Raw genomic sequence first — 15,626 nt, 5'->3', positions numbered from 1 at the left:
ATTAGACTTTCCAAGAGTTTTTAATTTTATTTAGTTTAAAATGGTCATTTTTAACTCAGTTTTGTCTAATTTGGTTTCCAGAGCAGGCTTGCTTTGTTTCAGTTGAGTTTTTATTGTTTAAAGATGTTTAAAGATGACTGAGATATTTGAGTCTCACATAAACAGAAGCAGCAAACGTTTCCTTGGGATGGTTGTTTTGACAATCTGAGCAAAATTGAAAAAAGACAACATTTTAAAAACATGGAGAATAATGTCTTATTTTATTTAGTTAGTTTTGTAAAAACTAACTATCATTTTGGTTAAGCCTAGTTTTTATATCAAAACTTTGTGTTTTCCTTTCAGTCCAGTTTTAGTTATTTTGTTTAGGTTTGGGTTTAATTGGGGTGAGGTGTAGTGAGTTACGACTTTGGCCCTCTCTCATCAATAAATGTCTCTGTCCGCCTCTCTCTCCTCCAGGTGAGCTACTACTTCCCCCTGAAGACTCTGTGGCGTTCGTTCTTCGCCGCTCTGGTGGCGGCCTTCACCCTGCGCTCCATCAACCCTTTTGGGAACAGTCGCCTGGTGCTCTTCTATGTGGAGTTTCACACGCCGTGGCACCTGGTGGAGCTGGCCCCTTTCATCCTGCTGGGGATCTTTGGAGGCCTTTGGGGGGCGCTGTTCATCAAGGCTAACATTGCCTGGTGCAGACTTCGTGAGTAGCGGTGACATATCTGTGACGTATTTTTCTTTCCTTTGTGTCTCCAACCCATAAATCAGCTTCTCCACACACCCCACAGGTAAAACCACTTGTCTGGGTCACTACCCCGTCATCGAGGTGCTGGTGGTCGCCGCGCTGACCGCCTTACTCTCCTACCCCAACAGTTACACCAGGATGAGCGGATCTGAGCTCATCTCTGAACTCTTCAACGACTGCTCCCTGCTGGACTCGTCTCAGCTGTGCGGCTACAAACAGGTCAGCCGATAAATTGCCGCATCAGGATACTGCAGTTTTTCACATTATTATTTAACCTTGCTGAGCTATCTAATATATATTTATATATATTTGTTGTTCTTCTTTCTCGCTGCTTCCTTTTCCCCCTCTTTCTGTCTCTTTGCGCATCTTTCTTCTCCTCACTCGTGCTCACAGCCAGCCAACACGTCAGACACAGGTGTAGATAACAGCCTCGCTGACCGGCCAGCGGGACCGGGCCTTTACACGGCGCTGTGGCAGCTGGCCCTGGCCTTGGTCTTCAAGATGATGATCACTGTTATTACATTTGGCATGAAGGTTTGTGAAGAGACACTCAGCGGTCTGCTTTGAACTCCTCATTGATGAGACATTTATTGTTATTCTCCCCATGGTGTAACATTGCATGTAAAAAGCCTACAAAGGCAGCTGCCTTTAATATATCTGGAGCTACATTTGATCAAGTTTCCAGCGTTCATTCACTCATGTTACCCATTTGGGAATTTTGATGGATGAAGTAAGTGATTCTGTAAATGGTTTTCTGTGTTTCATATACGATGTGAATCCCCGTCATGTCGCTCGCTGAAGAAAAAAGTGAATATTGTTTTGTAGAAAACGTAAAAGTCCCTTTGGTAACGAAGCTTAAATGAATTGGCTGAAAATGCCTGTGGAAATATTTTAATTAGAGACAATCTTGTCTGAGATGGTGATGTGCATCATGAGGTTCTCTGACGGGGAAAAAAATGGGGGGAAAAGTTGGGAACATAACCAGAATCTGGGCGGGAAGGCCCTCTTTTTGACTTATTGAATTAAAAGCTACCACAAACTAAACTGTTAGATGCACAGAAAGTTCTGGATGGATATTTTTAACTGATTCTGTCCGTGCAGGTTCCCTCTGGGCTCTTCATTCCCAGCATGGCAGTTGGAGCCATAGCTGGCAGGCTGCTCGGCGTTGGCATGGAGCAGCTGGCCTACTACAACCACGACTCTGTTATCTTTAAAGGGTGGTGCTCTCAAGGGGCAGACTGCATCACGCCGGGGCTTTACGCCATGGTTGGAGCTGCCGCTTGTTTAGGTGAGACATGGATGTCGGTTTCCTGAGTGTTTGCTTGATTTAAAAGATTTTAAAGCTGTGTGGTTAAGTGGAGGATGATGAGGGTATTAGGCTGTTTCGCAGTAATATTCTAAACATGTTCTTCTACGAACATCCTGAGTCTGACATGGAAATGTTTTAAGATACAGAAAGCAGCTGGATGTGAGAAGGCTGAAGGACTCCTGGAATACTTGATCCACACCGGAGGAAGCCATTCCATGAATCTTTGTGTATGACTTATCTATCCAGTTTATTATGGTCTGTAAATGATTCGAGGTGCCAGACATTGCCAACAGTCACTTAAAGGAGCTTTACATTTTAATTTAAATCCACCCTTCAGTCTATCCATCCTTCCACTTTTCTCCTGAAGTCGGGTCAGTTCCTCCTGAGGGATCCCAAGTTGTTCCCAGACCAGACAAGATATGGGTCTACCCCTGATCTCGTCTCAGTTACGCATGCACTGAAAACAACCAAAGGAGACATCCTAACCAGAGTCCCAAACCACTTAAGCAGGCTCCTTTCAACAAGTAGTAGTAGTGGATCCCTCTGGATGTTTGAACTCCTCACCCTACCTCTAAAGCTAGCCTCAGCCACCCCAAGGAAGAAACTAATTTCAGCCACTTGTATTTACAATTTTTCTCTTTTGCTCATTACCCAGATTTCATAACCGTAGGTGATGGTTGGGGCATAGATGGACTGGTAAATAGAAAGTTTCACGAAAGACTCAGCTCACTCTTCATCACGACAAACAGGTTCATTGAACCAGTCCGGCCGTTTAACTGACACTCCACCTTCACATCACTCGTGAATAAGATCCCAAGATACTTGAACTCCTTTGCATAAAACAATCAGACAATCCACTATAAGCAAGCACCTGGTAATGGCAGGAAAGAAGAAGGGCCTTTTTTCTGAACAGGAAGAAATCTCCAACTGACTCAGGCTCTGTGCTGTGATGGGGGAAAAAAGACAAATCAGAACTCTATGGAAGAGAGAATATGACAGTTAATAACCAAGAATGTATGGATGGATAGATAGTAGTCAATCCTTTGATTGATGTGTGAGTCAAAAGCCAAAGGGAATCTGTGCACTGTTTTCTTATAGTAGTCCCCAGTGAAAGCATGAGTAACACGTCTTGATTTTTGCTCAATAATCCACATAAGGAAACTTCAAAAAGTTCATTCAGATTGCAAGTTCCTCCAAACTGTACTGTTTACAACACTGGCCAAACTTGCACACGCTGAGACTAAATAAGTCACTCGGATGAGTAATTAAAGATTTCTCCTGCTGAAAACGCTCCATCCAGAAGAACTGAGTCAACTTTGTGGCTCGTATAACGCAAGAAATATCGGCCCCTTGTGGGACTCCATGGCCAACTTTTGTGTGACTCCTCACTTACAACAACAAACAGGAATCCATCAGACACTTATGAATCAAGCCACCACAGCACATGGCCTTTAATACTAATAATGCTTTTTAGTCACTGGTATAAAAATTTAGTCAGCAGTACTCAATCCTGCACTGGTGAAATGAAACCCTACAGGTCACCAGTCATCAGTGTTGTGAGAATTTCAACACTGATGACTGATTGTCTTTTTTTTTTCTCAAGCAAATCCAAATATTTTTTCAATTCAAAATCTGCCACTTCCACTATTCTTCCTTTTAGAAAAAGATTTTTGAATAAAAACAGGTTCAAAAACTCCGCAGTGGCACATTTATCTCAAGAAAACAAGGTTATAAGTATCCATTTAAATACAGAAAAAGCTTTACAGGGTGATTGTTTACCACACATCATCTGGTGTATTAAACACCAGATGATGTGGTGTTTAATACACTACAGATTTATTGCTGTTTATTAAATCAGTTTTTTCTTCTTTTTTTTTTTTTTAATCTCATACAGATATCACAACAGTTCATAGATGTCACATGCCGTACACACTTCAGGTTTCTGATATTAGCCATTACTTTTCATGTGCAGTAAATTGTTTTAAGACATGATGATGATACAGTTATCATTATTTACCCTCCCTGCTCCTTTGTCTAACTAAACATAGCACAGAAAAATAATGCTGATGGGTTATCGTTCTCTTCACGGAGACGTGTGTAGTCTAAAAACAGATAGACGTTTAATTCTTAGCACAAGAAAAACGTTTAAAGCTCTGAGGGTAGCGATCATGCGTTCATGTGCATTTATGTGTTTTATAGATCTGGGACAGACTTTAAAGAGAGGTTTCTTGTTTCTGAAATATGTCTCTGAATATATGTACACACTACACTTTATGATAGTGCTCATAAATAAAATATCTGGCAGTGAAAGAGATCTCATCTGATTTAAGAAAGCCAGAGATTTCATTCCCTTTACTACACTGAGGTTTGTCTCTTTACATTTTCCTCAAAGGCTCTTTCACAACAGCATTTACACACAGGTGTCTCCACTCTTGACCGCCTCAGTCTCTCATGCGCTGCTGTTATTCTTGTTCACAAGTCACTGTTATGGTATTGTGCCATTGTAGCTGCTCTGTGGAGCTGTTTGAGCTGCAAACATTCAAACCCAGCATACGCCAGTACTTAGATCTCTATACGTTTACTTATTTTCAGCGCTCTACATGGTGCTGGCACTAAATACATTCCTGATGATCTGGTACAGCAGTGCAAAACCAATGGACATTTGTAGAGATTGCTCATAGAGCCAAAACCAAAACGAGGGTAGCTACTTTCAGGTTTTACACAGTAATAACACACTGCCAAATACTCTGAACCAGCTGAGTGTTTAAATAGAAAATGCTCCTCCTTGAGTTTTCTTCCTGTTAACTTTTTCCCTCATAAACAATATTTGATGACTTCCCCTGTTCCCTCAACGACAAGGTTTGACACCTCAGTGTGTATAAGTAAAGATTTGGTTTGGCGTCTATTACAATTTCCAGATTTTTCCAAGGGTTGTTGCATAGGCAGAAACCACCTTTACTAATATCTACTTCTTTTGTTGGAAAAACATCTTGAAGTGATGAAATTAAAATAATATCTTGTTAGATTTTTGTGATACATAATCCCAAAAAAAATCATCAGGGAATAATTGCAGAGATTTCAGAGTTTGTTGTTTTTCTTTCATCTTGAAATACACAGAAAGAAACCAGGGAGGAAAAGTTTTTAATCCTCCGAAAGAGGGAAAAAAGGATATACAACACTCGTAATAAAGTCTTTGACATGCAGCTGTTTTGTGGCAGTTGTTTTGAAGAAAAGCACAGAGTTGAAAACGCAGCCTTGGGTTTCTGGCCGCATCTGAGGGCGAAGATGATTATAATTGGATTCAGACTTTACCAACTGATGTTAGTGACAACATTTTCATACAGAGAGGAGATGAATGGTATGAACTCTCAGGTAGAGAAATACATGTGCCACTAAATGCCTCTGTAAACTCGATGAACAGCAGCGCGGTCTCTTTTATATGCTCACCTTAGGTGCCCTCTGTTCTCTAATTGCTCTTTTTCTTTTTGCCTGCAGATGAAGATTAAATGAGTCAGACGGGAATTAAATCGCCTATAAATCTTGCTCGACTGTGGTCTAACCTTTTCCATTCTCATATCTCCCTCCAGGTGGAGTGACTCGTATGACGGTATCTCTGGTAGTCATCATGTTTGAGCTGACTGGCGGTCTGGAGTACATTGTTCCCCTCATGGCTGCAACCATGACCAGCAAATGGGTGGCAGATGCTTTCGGAAGAGAGGGAATTTACGAGGTGACGTGTCTGCAAACGTTAATGAAAAGTGTCTGTCCCCTCCAACCCTTTGCTGTACAATAAGAGCGAGTTTGCGCTCTTTTTGTCTTTATTAGGATTCATGTTCTTTATTGTTTAGTTTTTTTGTTTGTTTGTTTGTTTGTTTTCCCCCTCCTTTTAAAAATGGAGACGTAAAACCTGCATATTCTTGATGTTTCGCAGGCTCACATCAGGCTGAATGGTTACCCGTTCCTGGAGCCAAAAGAAGAGTTTGAGCACAGCAGCCTGGCGGTGGACGTGATGAGGCCGAGGAGGATGGACCCCACGCTGGCTGTGCTCACGCAGGAGGGCATGACTGTGGGGGAGGTGGAGGTACGACTGCACATATTACACCTATGTTTCTTGGGAAGAGATTTAGACTCCTAATAGAGATAATAGAAGTAACATTCGTTTCTTGGTTTATGTGCAGTCATTGGTGGAGAGCACGCACTTTAGTGGCTTCCCTGTGGTTGTCTCTTCGGAGTCCCAAAGGCTTGTGGGATTTGTACTCAGGAGAGATCTGCTCATATCAATAGGTATGAATTATGCTCGTGTGTAAACAAGGATCCAGTCACAGGGTTTTTTCTGTATGCAAAGCAATTGGGTTTCCACAAATCCCACTTTGCCCCTTTCAGACAATGCCCGGAAACGTCAGGATGGCATCGTCAGCGCCTCCCAGGTGGTCTTCACTGAGCACACCCCGCCGCTTCCTCCCGACGCACCGCCTCCCCTCCGGCTGAGGTGCATCATGGACCTGAGCCCCTTTACAGTTACTGATCACACCCCTATGGACATCACTGTGGATATTTTCAGAAAACTGGGGCTACGCCAGTGTCTGGTCACACATAATGGGTGAGAAGAAACACAAACACACACATGCATATGCTTCATTTTGTAATTAATGTTTTTATATCAAGTATTTAGTCTCCAAAGGGCAAACCTGCGCTGGATTTAGTCCTCCAAAATGACTTATTGTAAGAGCAGAGCCCTCTAGTTTCAAGCAATATTAACAAAGATACACAAAACGACCACACTCCCACTCCTGTAGACATTAAAGTGAGATATGTTGAGGAAATTGCGCTTGTGGAGGAATGAAAGGAGTGACAGATGAATGTGTAGGAGAGCTCCGGGTCATTCCTCTGTCAGGTCATGCATTAAGGTGAGCGCAGGAGTTAGGGAGGGGGAGACAGAAGGTTAATGGAGTGTGTGGCAGTGAGGAACAACACTGGAAATTCTCAAGGTGTTTTTCTGCCTAAAACTCTGAACTGTCACTGACTCCATACCATGAACTTCACTGAGGACTTTGTACATCTGCTGATATAATGGCTTTTGGGGCTTTGGTATGCACGTCTCCATAATGGAAAACATGTCATGGATAGAGCTACAAAGCCTACGTGGTATTTGATATTTGCAAAAGCAACGCACAGGGAAGTGGAGGAATTATGATGTTGGCATGCTATCAATTTGGACGCATTGAAGATTTTTTTTTTTTTTTTGTAGCTCATGACACGTTTTAAAATCTGCATCTTCAAAGTAGTCCCGCAGTGATCAAGGCTTTCGTAGTATGACTGGGGAAACTTAGCAGATGATGGATATTTTCAACTTTCTAACATGTTTTCCTCTTTCACCACTAAACCTAACATGCACAGAGTGTGCAGTAAGAGCCAATGCAGGTGAAACCGTAACCACTGTTCTGCCATTTAAAAAAAAAATATATATAAAAAAATCAGTTTATACAAAAAATAACAAAAACTAAAACCATCAACAAAGTGTGAAGAAATAAGTGATGTGACTTCATGTCCAAGACAACTGAGTATCGTACTAAAGTGATATCTGCTAGAGTTCACCTAGGACTAGGCTGTACTTTCCTGTAGTAGCAAGTTGTACTACAACAAGATGCATCAGTTCAGGATAACCTTTATTGAACTACGTAAGTCGTTATGAACATGTTCTTAAAAGTAAATCCCAGAGAACAACATGCATCCAAAAACTTCCTGTAAAATCTATTTGTGCATGCTGCTTCATGGTGGTGAAAGCCAATACTTGGTCACTAATGGGACGGCGACATCTTCGTGCCTAGGAAAAAACGGAGCAGCGGCTGGAATAACTCTGATGCAGATTGGCCAAGTTTTTCATGAATGCAGAGAGATTGGTTGCAACAGTTGGTCTACACTGATGAGCACAATTTGTCTGCAAGTTGACTCAACTGGTTGCCAGCTGGTTGTATTCTGGTCCTGTTGCTATGTAAGAGAAGGTTGCTGAGGTTGTCTGTGTCATTTCGAGTTAAATCACCGTCCTCCAGCAACTTTGTCTATATTTAGGATGAATATCTGTTTCAGGTCTGTGAGGTTTTGGCTGGATTTATGCAAGTACTTAGTATGATTTTCTGGGTATTTAGACAGCAACAGATTTTGGATTTTCACAGATTTGTCACAGTTAAGAGCCGCATTATCACAAACAGATTGTAGTTTAGGTCAATTTAAATGCAAACTGATAAGAAACTCACAGCAGACTGACTCGGTCTTATTGGGATTGTATCGTCCTATTGTCACTTTGAAGATGGCAACTTACTGTGAGCGCCCCGGACTTGGTCCCTGCCTTTGAAGCAACCATTTCATCGCAAGTTCGTTGCACATGGTTGCAATATATCCAACCACTGTTTTCCCTAGTGTGGCTGCAGCATTAGAGATGTGATGAAGGATTTTATTAACTGCCCTCTGAACTCTCTCAGACTTTGCAATTACTCACAGGCAGTTGCAATTCCAACACGACGGCATCAGCAGCTTGGATTGGCTCCGTACATTTCAGATCTGCATTCGCTTTAATATTTGATGAGCGCTTTAATCTAACCACAAACCAAACAACCAGTGTCCATAACCCTGAGTAAGTGATGCCTTTTTCTTTTCTTTTAGTTAGTTTTGTTCAGATGCATCATTAAAATGTTTTAAATAGCTTAAATAAAACTTGGCCTCAGCTGTAGAAACCCTGGAATCAGTTCAGCCGCTACAAAGTCGACATAGAAATTGGACTAAAGCTGCTGTTTGGTCATTTATTTGAAATGCAAACTCTCTGTGATATTTAGCAAAACTTTCTTTTTTACTCTGTTCTAAAATCATCATCAACCACGCCTCCTCCAGCCCCACTGAGGCCAACTTAACTGAACAACAAACTGTTCTTTTGTCTGTCAGGCCTTGCATCTGTCTTCATAATGGAAAAGTATAGTGTTGGTCTGCAGAATTACATTCAGCAACAGAAGAACAATAAACTTAATCAGAGTTGGGTTCATTTTTCTTCCTTCGGCCCCACCGTCTCTCGTGCGCGCACAGTTGTTTAGATCGAGGTCTGACATGTTCAAACATGGGATTTTAGGAGTGGGACTGTGTATATTATGAATTTACAGAACATGCGGTGTATATAACAAAGACGGTTAAACAAGCGCACGTAATCATGCAGCTTGTGGTTTCTCACTTTGTCCTCTTGGCACACTGTATCAATTTTTCTACAGTAACGCTCCTTTTGTGGAAGACCGAGTGTTTAGCCTTGGCCTGAGCTGCCACCGAGGCACAGAGCCACCTAATGTTGCAAAGAGCGAATCAAAAAGCAGCGTAGAAAAAGAATGAAGATATGAAAAGTGAGAGGGAAGGAAAATAAATGTAAGAATATGAAAGAAATGTGGGTTTGCCAGGGGAAGAATTATGCCAAGTTTATCAGTTTGGATCGCTGAAGCAGAGAAGGCTGGCTCAGCCCAACTAATTCAGGCAATATATTCACTGTATTTGCTCAAATTAAATTCTGGGAATGAGGATCTCCTGCAGCTCAGAGGTTAAGATGCAGCGAGCTACAATGTTCCTGTTATCTGTCTGCAGTATTCTTCTTTTTTTCTTTTTCTTTTTTTTTTTTAATATAAAGGCTTAAAATGATCCAAAGTGTTACCTATAAATCACTAAAAACATGGAGAGGAACGTAAATTCTTTCCCTTAAAATCATCAGCAAAGTGACCTTTGAGCTACTTTAAAATTAATTTTCTTTGCCACAATTTTTTTTGCAGCCTGGGGGACAATAAAATTTGATGTTACGACTTAGCACCCCTGAAATACAGTGGAGTTGGCAAATGCGCTTGGGATTTCTGGGTAATGAGGTTAAAGGGGACTTCTCAGAATTTGTCATTGCAACCCCCGTGAGTTAGCTGATGTGCAAGAGGCTGTTTGAAGCAAGTCTTTTTAGATCTCATGATCTAGTATTTATTGTAAATAAGCACTCAAGGTACTTTTCACTCTAGTATGGATCAAGTTACAAAAATGCCAAAGCCTACAGTAGTGATCAGAAGTTTGAATACACTCTTTATAAGGGGCATGTGGAATTTCATGGTAAATTGGGGCTTTTAGCTCTTTTTCCAGGGTGGGATTTTTGTACAGCATACATCTGTAATGACTTTAAAAAACAAGAACTAGGTGCTCAAATTTGAATGTATTTTCTCTTATCCACACGGGGTCAAAAGTATATATAATTTATGTCCTTTAGCAAGTTGCACCTCCGCCAGGTGCTTTTGTTGGCCGTCAACAAGCTTCCACCATAATTCTGACTGGATATGTGACCAATTGTCTTGGCAGAGTTGGTATAATGTTCATTTAAATTGGTTTCCTGCCACGGACCCAGCTATTAAATGCATTTTCAATATGGATGTGGACAGGGATTTGGAAAGGCCATTCCAGAAGTGGAATCTTTGCCTGTTTTGATATGTGTTTGGGATCATTTACTGTTGGAACCACCAACTGTGTCCAATTTTAAACCATCTAGCTGTTGGTTTGAGGTGAAGTTGAAGAATTTGGCAGTATTCCTCCCCCATTATTATTCCAGCCACTTTGTGCCATTGCTAGTGCCATTAAACAGCCCAGAACATGATGCTACCACCACCATGCTTGACAGCTGGTACACTGTTCTTAGGTTTGAAAGCCTCACCTTTACTCCTCCAAACATAGCTCTTGTCTTTGTGGCAAAATACCTCAATCTTTGTCTCTAATTTCCAGTTCATGGCAAGCTTGATCCTTGGTTGTTCCTGGGTTGTTTCAAAACATCTAACCAATTTTCTGTCATCTGAGGGTAAGGTAACAGTTTGCCGGGGTCTGTAACAAGACTCAAAGTTCTTTAAAGTCATTAAAGATGTATGCTGTAACTTCAATACACTCTGGAAAAAGAAAAGTTGAAAGAAATAATTAAAAGCCCCAAATGACCATGGCATTCATGCCCATGATGAATACATTTAAACTTCTGACTGTACATTAGTGAAACTTAGTGACATCTTACTTACCTTGGACCCTAGATTGTCAAACACCTGAAAATGTCTCAAAAGATGGGTCATTTGTAAAGTCACCTTAGCTTCACCCACTGGTTTGTGGAACCTGAAGCTGAACTTTTTTTGGAGGGGTCAACAACATTGACAGCATTTAATCTTTTGTATAGTGGGTCTGTGTTTCTCTGCAATTTCACCACCATGCAGTAGATGGCAGTGCATTTGTAAATACATACTTTCTTGGAATTGGAGTTGTGGTTACATTTAAATGAAGTTACACACTAGGTTATGGTGTACTCTTTGTCAATATGTATAACCAATTTATCCTTCCTGCGAAAACCCCCCCTTTTAATACTGTTGCTTCCTGCTGCCAGTTGGGTCTGATGTGTGGAGCAATAATTCAAATCAAGTCTGAGAGCAGAAGAGATGAAAATCAGCAACTGTCAACAAAAATCCCTCAGGCATGTAGCTGCTGCTCTTCAACACAACAGCTTATTATTAAAGCTCGGTTTAAGATTGACTCCCTGCCTGTGGGTAACTTTGACAAGCACAGTGACTCCTGAAGGACATATCAGCCTCAGATGGGCCCAAAGTAGAATGTTTTTCTTTTCTGGGTTGGGCTAAACGGGGACTTAGAGGAACATGAAGGATCTAGAGGCACATAAAAGGGGTGAGAAGGAGAAAGGACTGAAATTGGTTGAAGAAAGCTGTACTCTGTTCTGGTTGGGCAGGATGAGGTTTTAAAGTAAATGAATCATTCATTGTCTGGGAACGAAAAAGGTTTGACACACAGAAAACAGACCTTGAGGCTGTATGAAGTGCAAACTCTGGTCTCTGCGGTCCTACGAGATGTTAATTTTATCGCTCTCACTGGCAACAAAGGGATTTTCCTAGGCTATGTTTAGTTCAAGGTTGCCTAGTTAGGCGGAAGTCATTTTTGGTTGACTCAGTATTTGTTGTGTTGAAGTTTTTTTTTTTTTGTTTGTTTGTTTGTTTTTAAAAAACTCATCTGGTCTTGTTTTTCATGTGTCAGCTTAAGTTTATTTTGCAAAACAAGCCAAAACAACAACATCCTCACTGCCACAAAGTTTTCTTTACACTTGGTTTTGCTTTTTTGTTTTCATGTTTTTGTTTGTGCTCAGATTTCTTTGATCCTGTTCTCATTTGTCAAATTCACATCTTCAGGCGAGCATTTATCAATGAAAGTCAGTCCTGTCACATGGTTTGTTTTCTCTGAACAGATGGCTAAAGATGCAGCTCTGGGTTTGTGTGGGCGGTAGAAAGATGTAAAAGCTGCTTGTGTTGGGTCTTTTGTTTTGGTCAGAGGATGAAGTTGTTTACATTAAAGTGGACCTGTTAAGCCTTTCCATATTATCTGTTTGTTAAATATTTTATCTAAAAAATATAATATGATATAATTCATATACTGCTACAATTGTGAATGTTAATGATGAGGTCAGTGTATTTAGAAGTAATCCCTGGGAGCTAGAAGATCAGGCTTCAAGCTCCTCTAAACACAACGTATCCAAAAAAAAAATTTCTATTTTTAACTCTGCATGATGATATAGTGATCTCACCGAAGCCCCACCCACCTGCTCTGGAATACTTCTGTTTGCTAGGGACAGCCAATCAGATGAAAGGTGGCTTAAAGGGAGAAGAGCTAAAACAGCCTCTTTCAGTAAGGGTAAGCTGAGGTTGTGCACCAAAGCTTAGAAGGCTTTATTTGAACTGAGAATCATGCAATGCTGCTCTAGTAGAGACTCAGGATAAAAATCTAAATGTAATGATGTATATTGTTATGCTTTAGTCCAAAAAACAGTAATCCGGGTTCTTGTAGACGTCTGATTTTTGAGACTGCATGGACTACAACTAAACAAGCCCCAAGCATCAAGGACATTACAGATAAACAAAAAATATAATATAATGTCAACAGCGATTTCGGTGCTTATTCGGGTGTGGGTCATAGGGGCGGCAGTCAAAGCAGAGATTCCCAGGTTGTCCTGGGGGGGTACATAGGCTATCCCTTAGTCAGTTAAGGGATCGCATCCCAGTCAGATGCTCAAACCACCTCATCTGCATCCTTCCACCAGCTGTACTCGAATTCCTGCCAAATGACTGAGCTCCTCACCGCAGACACCTTCCCAAGGATGATGATTTCTGCCGCTTGTATCCACAACCTCATTAAGGATACTGGGGAGGTTGTCAGATGTTGTCTTTATGGGGGAAAATGTTAAAGCTTCAGGGCTCCATACAGACCACTAACATGTGTCAAAATAGCGACCCTTTAATCTGATTTTCATGCTGGGGGAGGCGGCGAAGACGCATCTAGTTGGGCGAGTTGTGAGTGGAGATTCTCATAGTATGGCCCCCATAAAATCTAGTTTTCATCAAGCCATTTGCGGACAGTTCAGCCCGTTTCTCTGACACCTCAGGCTGTGACTGCCTCACGTCATCATTGGCTGATTGGGTCGCAGACAGATCACAGCTTGCATACAAAAACAAAGTAATTTCCTGCAACAGTTTTAATTGAGCGAGCATCGTGAGCTGATGGTGGTTCGCTCCTTTCAGATGCAGATCGTGACTGGCATGTGAGGTAATTTCAACATTTAATTTGTAAGAAGAGGAATGGCTTATGTCATCTGTTGAAAATCATCTGTCGCTAATATGCAGCAGATTAAATGTCCTCGGAGTGTTGCGCAATTAATCGCCGGATGTCGTGGACGGCTTCCATTTCTCTGACCCCCACCCAACCCACCACCACCACCACTGGAAGTCGATTTGATTCGCGTTAGCAGAGTCGTGTTGTTGATCAGTCACTTGTTTGCTCTGTGTTTTCATGTTACTGTGATCTGCCAGTTGCCCTGGCTCCGTTTAATAAAACTGAATCAACTGTGCCGAGATAGAGGGCCAGGCCTCAGCCGAAGGTTTCTGCTTTCTGTCACTCTCGCTGGTTTTCCATGATGAGGCGATCAAAGAATGACTTGAACTCATCCACTTTTGTTCTGTTTTTCTGTCTCTGTTTTCAGGAGGCTGCTGGGAATCATCACCAAAAAGGACATACTCAAACACATGGCGCAGATGGCCAACAGGGACCCAGACTCCATCCTCTTCAACTGATCTTCTCTGTCCTTCCTCTTCATCCTCGCCCACCAAATCGCCCCTCTGTAGAGCAGGGGGGGTGGGGGACACCAGGTTGTAGACTTACATGAAACGCACCTTTACCTCTTTGGCAAGAGAGAGCCAAGGAAGCTTGAGCTTCATTTGCACAGCTGAGCAGAAAACAATGGAATTTATTTTCTGTGTAACTTGAAGGCAATTTCAGCTCTTCAAATGACGACACACACCACTAACAAAAAATTCCAAGGAAAAAAACAAGCTCTCAGAAACAGTGACTCATCCTTTTACTGACAGTGCTGGACCCGATGTCATGAGGGAAGTAGGACAGAAGTAAGTCGATGGAATATCTCATATCTGTACCTTCCAACATTTTCTGTTCTCATTTCTTTCATCATTTTCAAACCAGTGAGGAAACCTGCACTTCAGAGAACCCCAAAAACCACTTCTCTCTCCTCTGTTTGCCATCTCAATTCTCACACCTGTGAGGAGTGGGGGGGAAAAGGGGGGGAGGCAGGAACAGCTAATCCTGTTATAGGTACTGACAAGAGAAGACTGGGTGGAGGAGGAGAAAATAAAGACATTGGGGAAGATGAAGAGCTGTTTTGGGAGCTCCGTGCCTGCCCCCAGGCCATCACAGCGAGCCCAGACAGAGCACTTTGAGCTGGGCTGATGGATGTTCAGACACCTCCCTCCCTCTGTGAGGTTTCCTATAGCCATGAGGGTGAAGGATCCAGGAGTGTGAGAATAGGATCGACTACACACACACACACACACACACACACACACACACACACACACACACACACACACACACACACACACACACACACACACACACACAAGCAAGCGTACACTCCACAAAGACTTTCACAACAGCCTGGGAACCCACTAGAAACATCTTTTTTTTCTTTCTTTTTTCGTCCTGTGTTTGAGTTTTGTGATACAGCTCCAGCCTGGGAACTATGCAGCGCTGTCCTGCCATGCAGACAGTTTTGTTATGTTAACGACGTACATAGTCTTCGTAAACCATGTCATTCCTTATAGACGGTGAGGAGCATTTCCAGGCTGCTGTGGAAGGGTTAAAAGAGAAAATCATGACGTGAATTAATTTATGTAAATGTAAAATTGTTCATTCTACTAAATTATTCCCCTGATTAAAGTTGTGTTTTGTCTTATTTGTTTTGGCTCCTCATCACTTCGACTGATGTCTTGTTTGCATTTGATACCCACCTGATTTTTATTTCATTTATTTATATATTTTTTAAGCTCCGATTCTAGCAAATCTCTCACTGGAACGTCTGTTTTCGTTTTCGTCGGTGTTCAAAACACTGATTTTAGTTCTCTGAATTTATATTTTTTTCCGTTTTTCCTAAAAAGCCAAACTGAAACTGATCCAGTGGAAAATGTCAGCTGCAGCTAATCAAATAAT

At 41.7% G+C, this 15,626-nt stretch overlaps 1 protein-coding gene across 3 annotated transcripts in view; it reads left to right on the top strand.

Annotated features, from left to right (window-relative positions):
* clcn5b (chloride channel, voltage-sensitive 5b) overlaps positions 1-15,375 on the top strand; it is a 42,577-nt gene extending 27,202 nt beyond the window's left edge. For all 3 annotated transcript variants that reach the window (XM_031758812.2, XM_031758811.2, XM_031758813.2), the window contains 9 exons: positions 457-691; positions 777-952; positions 1,127-1,267; positions 1,835-2,021; positions 5,630-5,772; positions 5,974-6,123; positions 6,221-6,326; positions 6,426-6,642; positions 14,107-15,375. In XM_031758812.2, the coding sequence (XP_031614672.1) occupies positions 457-691; positions 777-952; positions 1,127-1,267; positions 1,835-2,021; positions 5,630-5,772; positions 5,974-6,123; positions 6,221-6,326; positions 6,426-6,642; positions 14,107-14,197 (1,446 nt within the window). In that variant the 3' untranslated portion in view covers positions 14,198-15,375. The remainder of the gene's footprint in view (positions 1-456; positions 692-776; positions 953-1,126; positions 1,268-1,834; positions 2,022-5,629; positions 5,773-5,973; positions 6,124-6,220; positions 6,327-6,425; positions 6,643-14,106) is intronic.
* The last annotated feature ends 251 nt before the right edge of the window (positions 15,376-15,626 follow it).

Source organism: Oreochromis aureus, linkage group 3 (assembly GCF_013358895.1).
Source record: "Oreochromis aureus strain Israel breed Guangdong linkage group 3, ZZ_aureus, whole genome shotgun sequence".
Lineage (NCBI taxonomy): Eukaryota > Metazoa > Chordata > Actinopteri > Cichliformes > Cichlidae > Oreochromis > Oreochromis aureus.
This window is presented reverse-complemented; position numbering and strand designations above follow the sequence as displayed.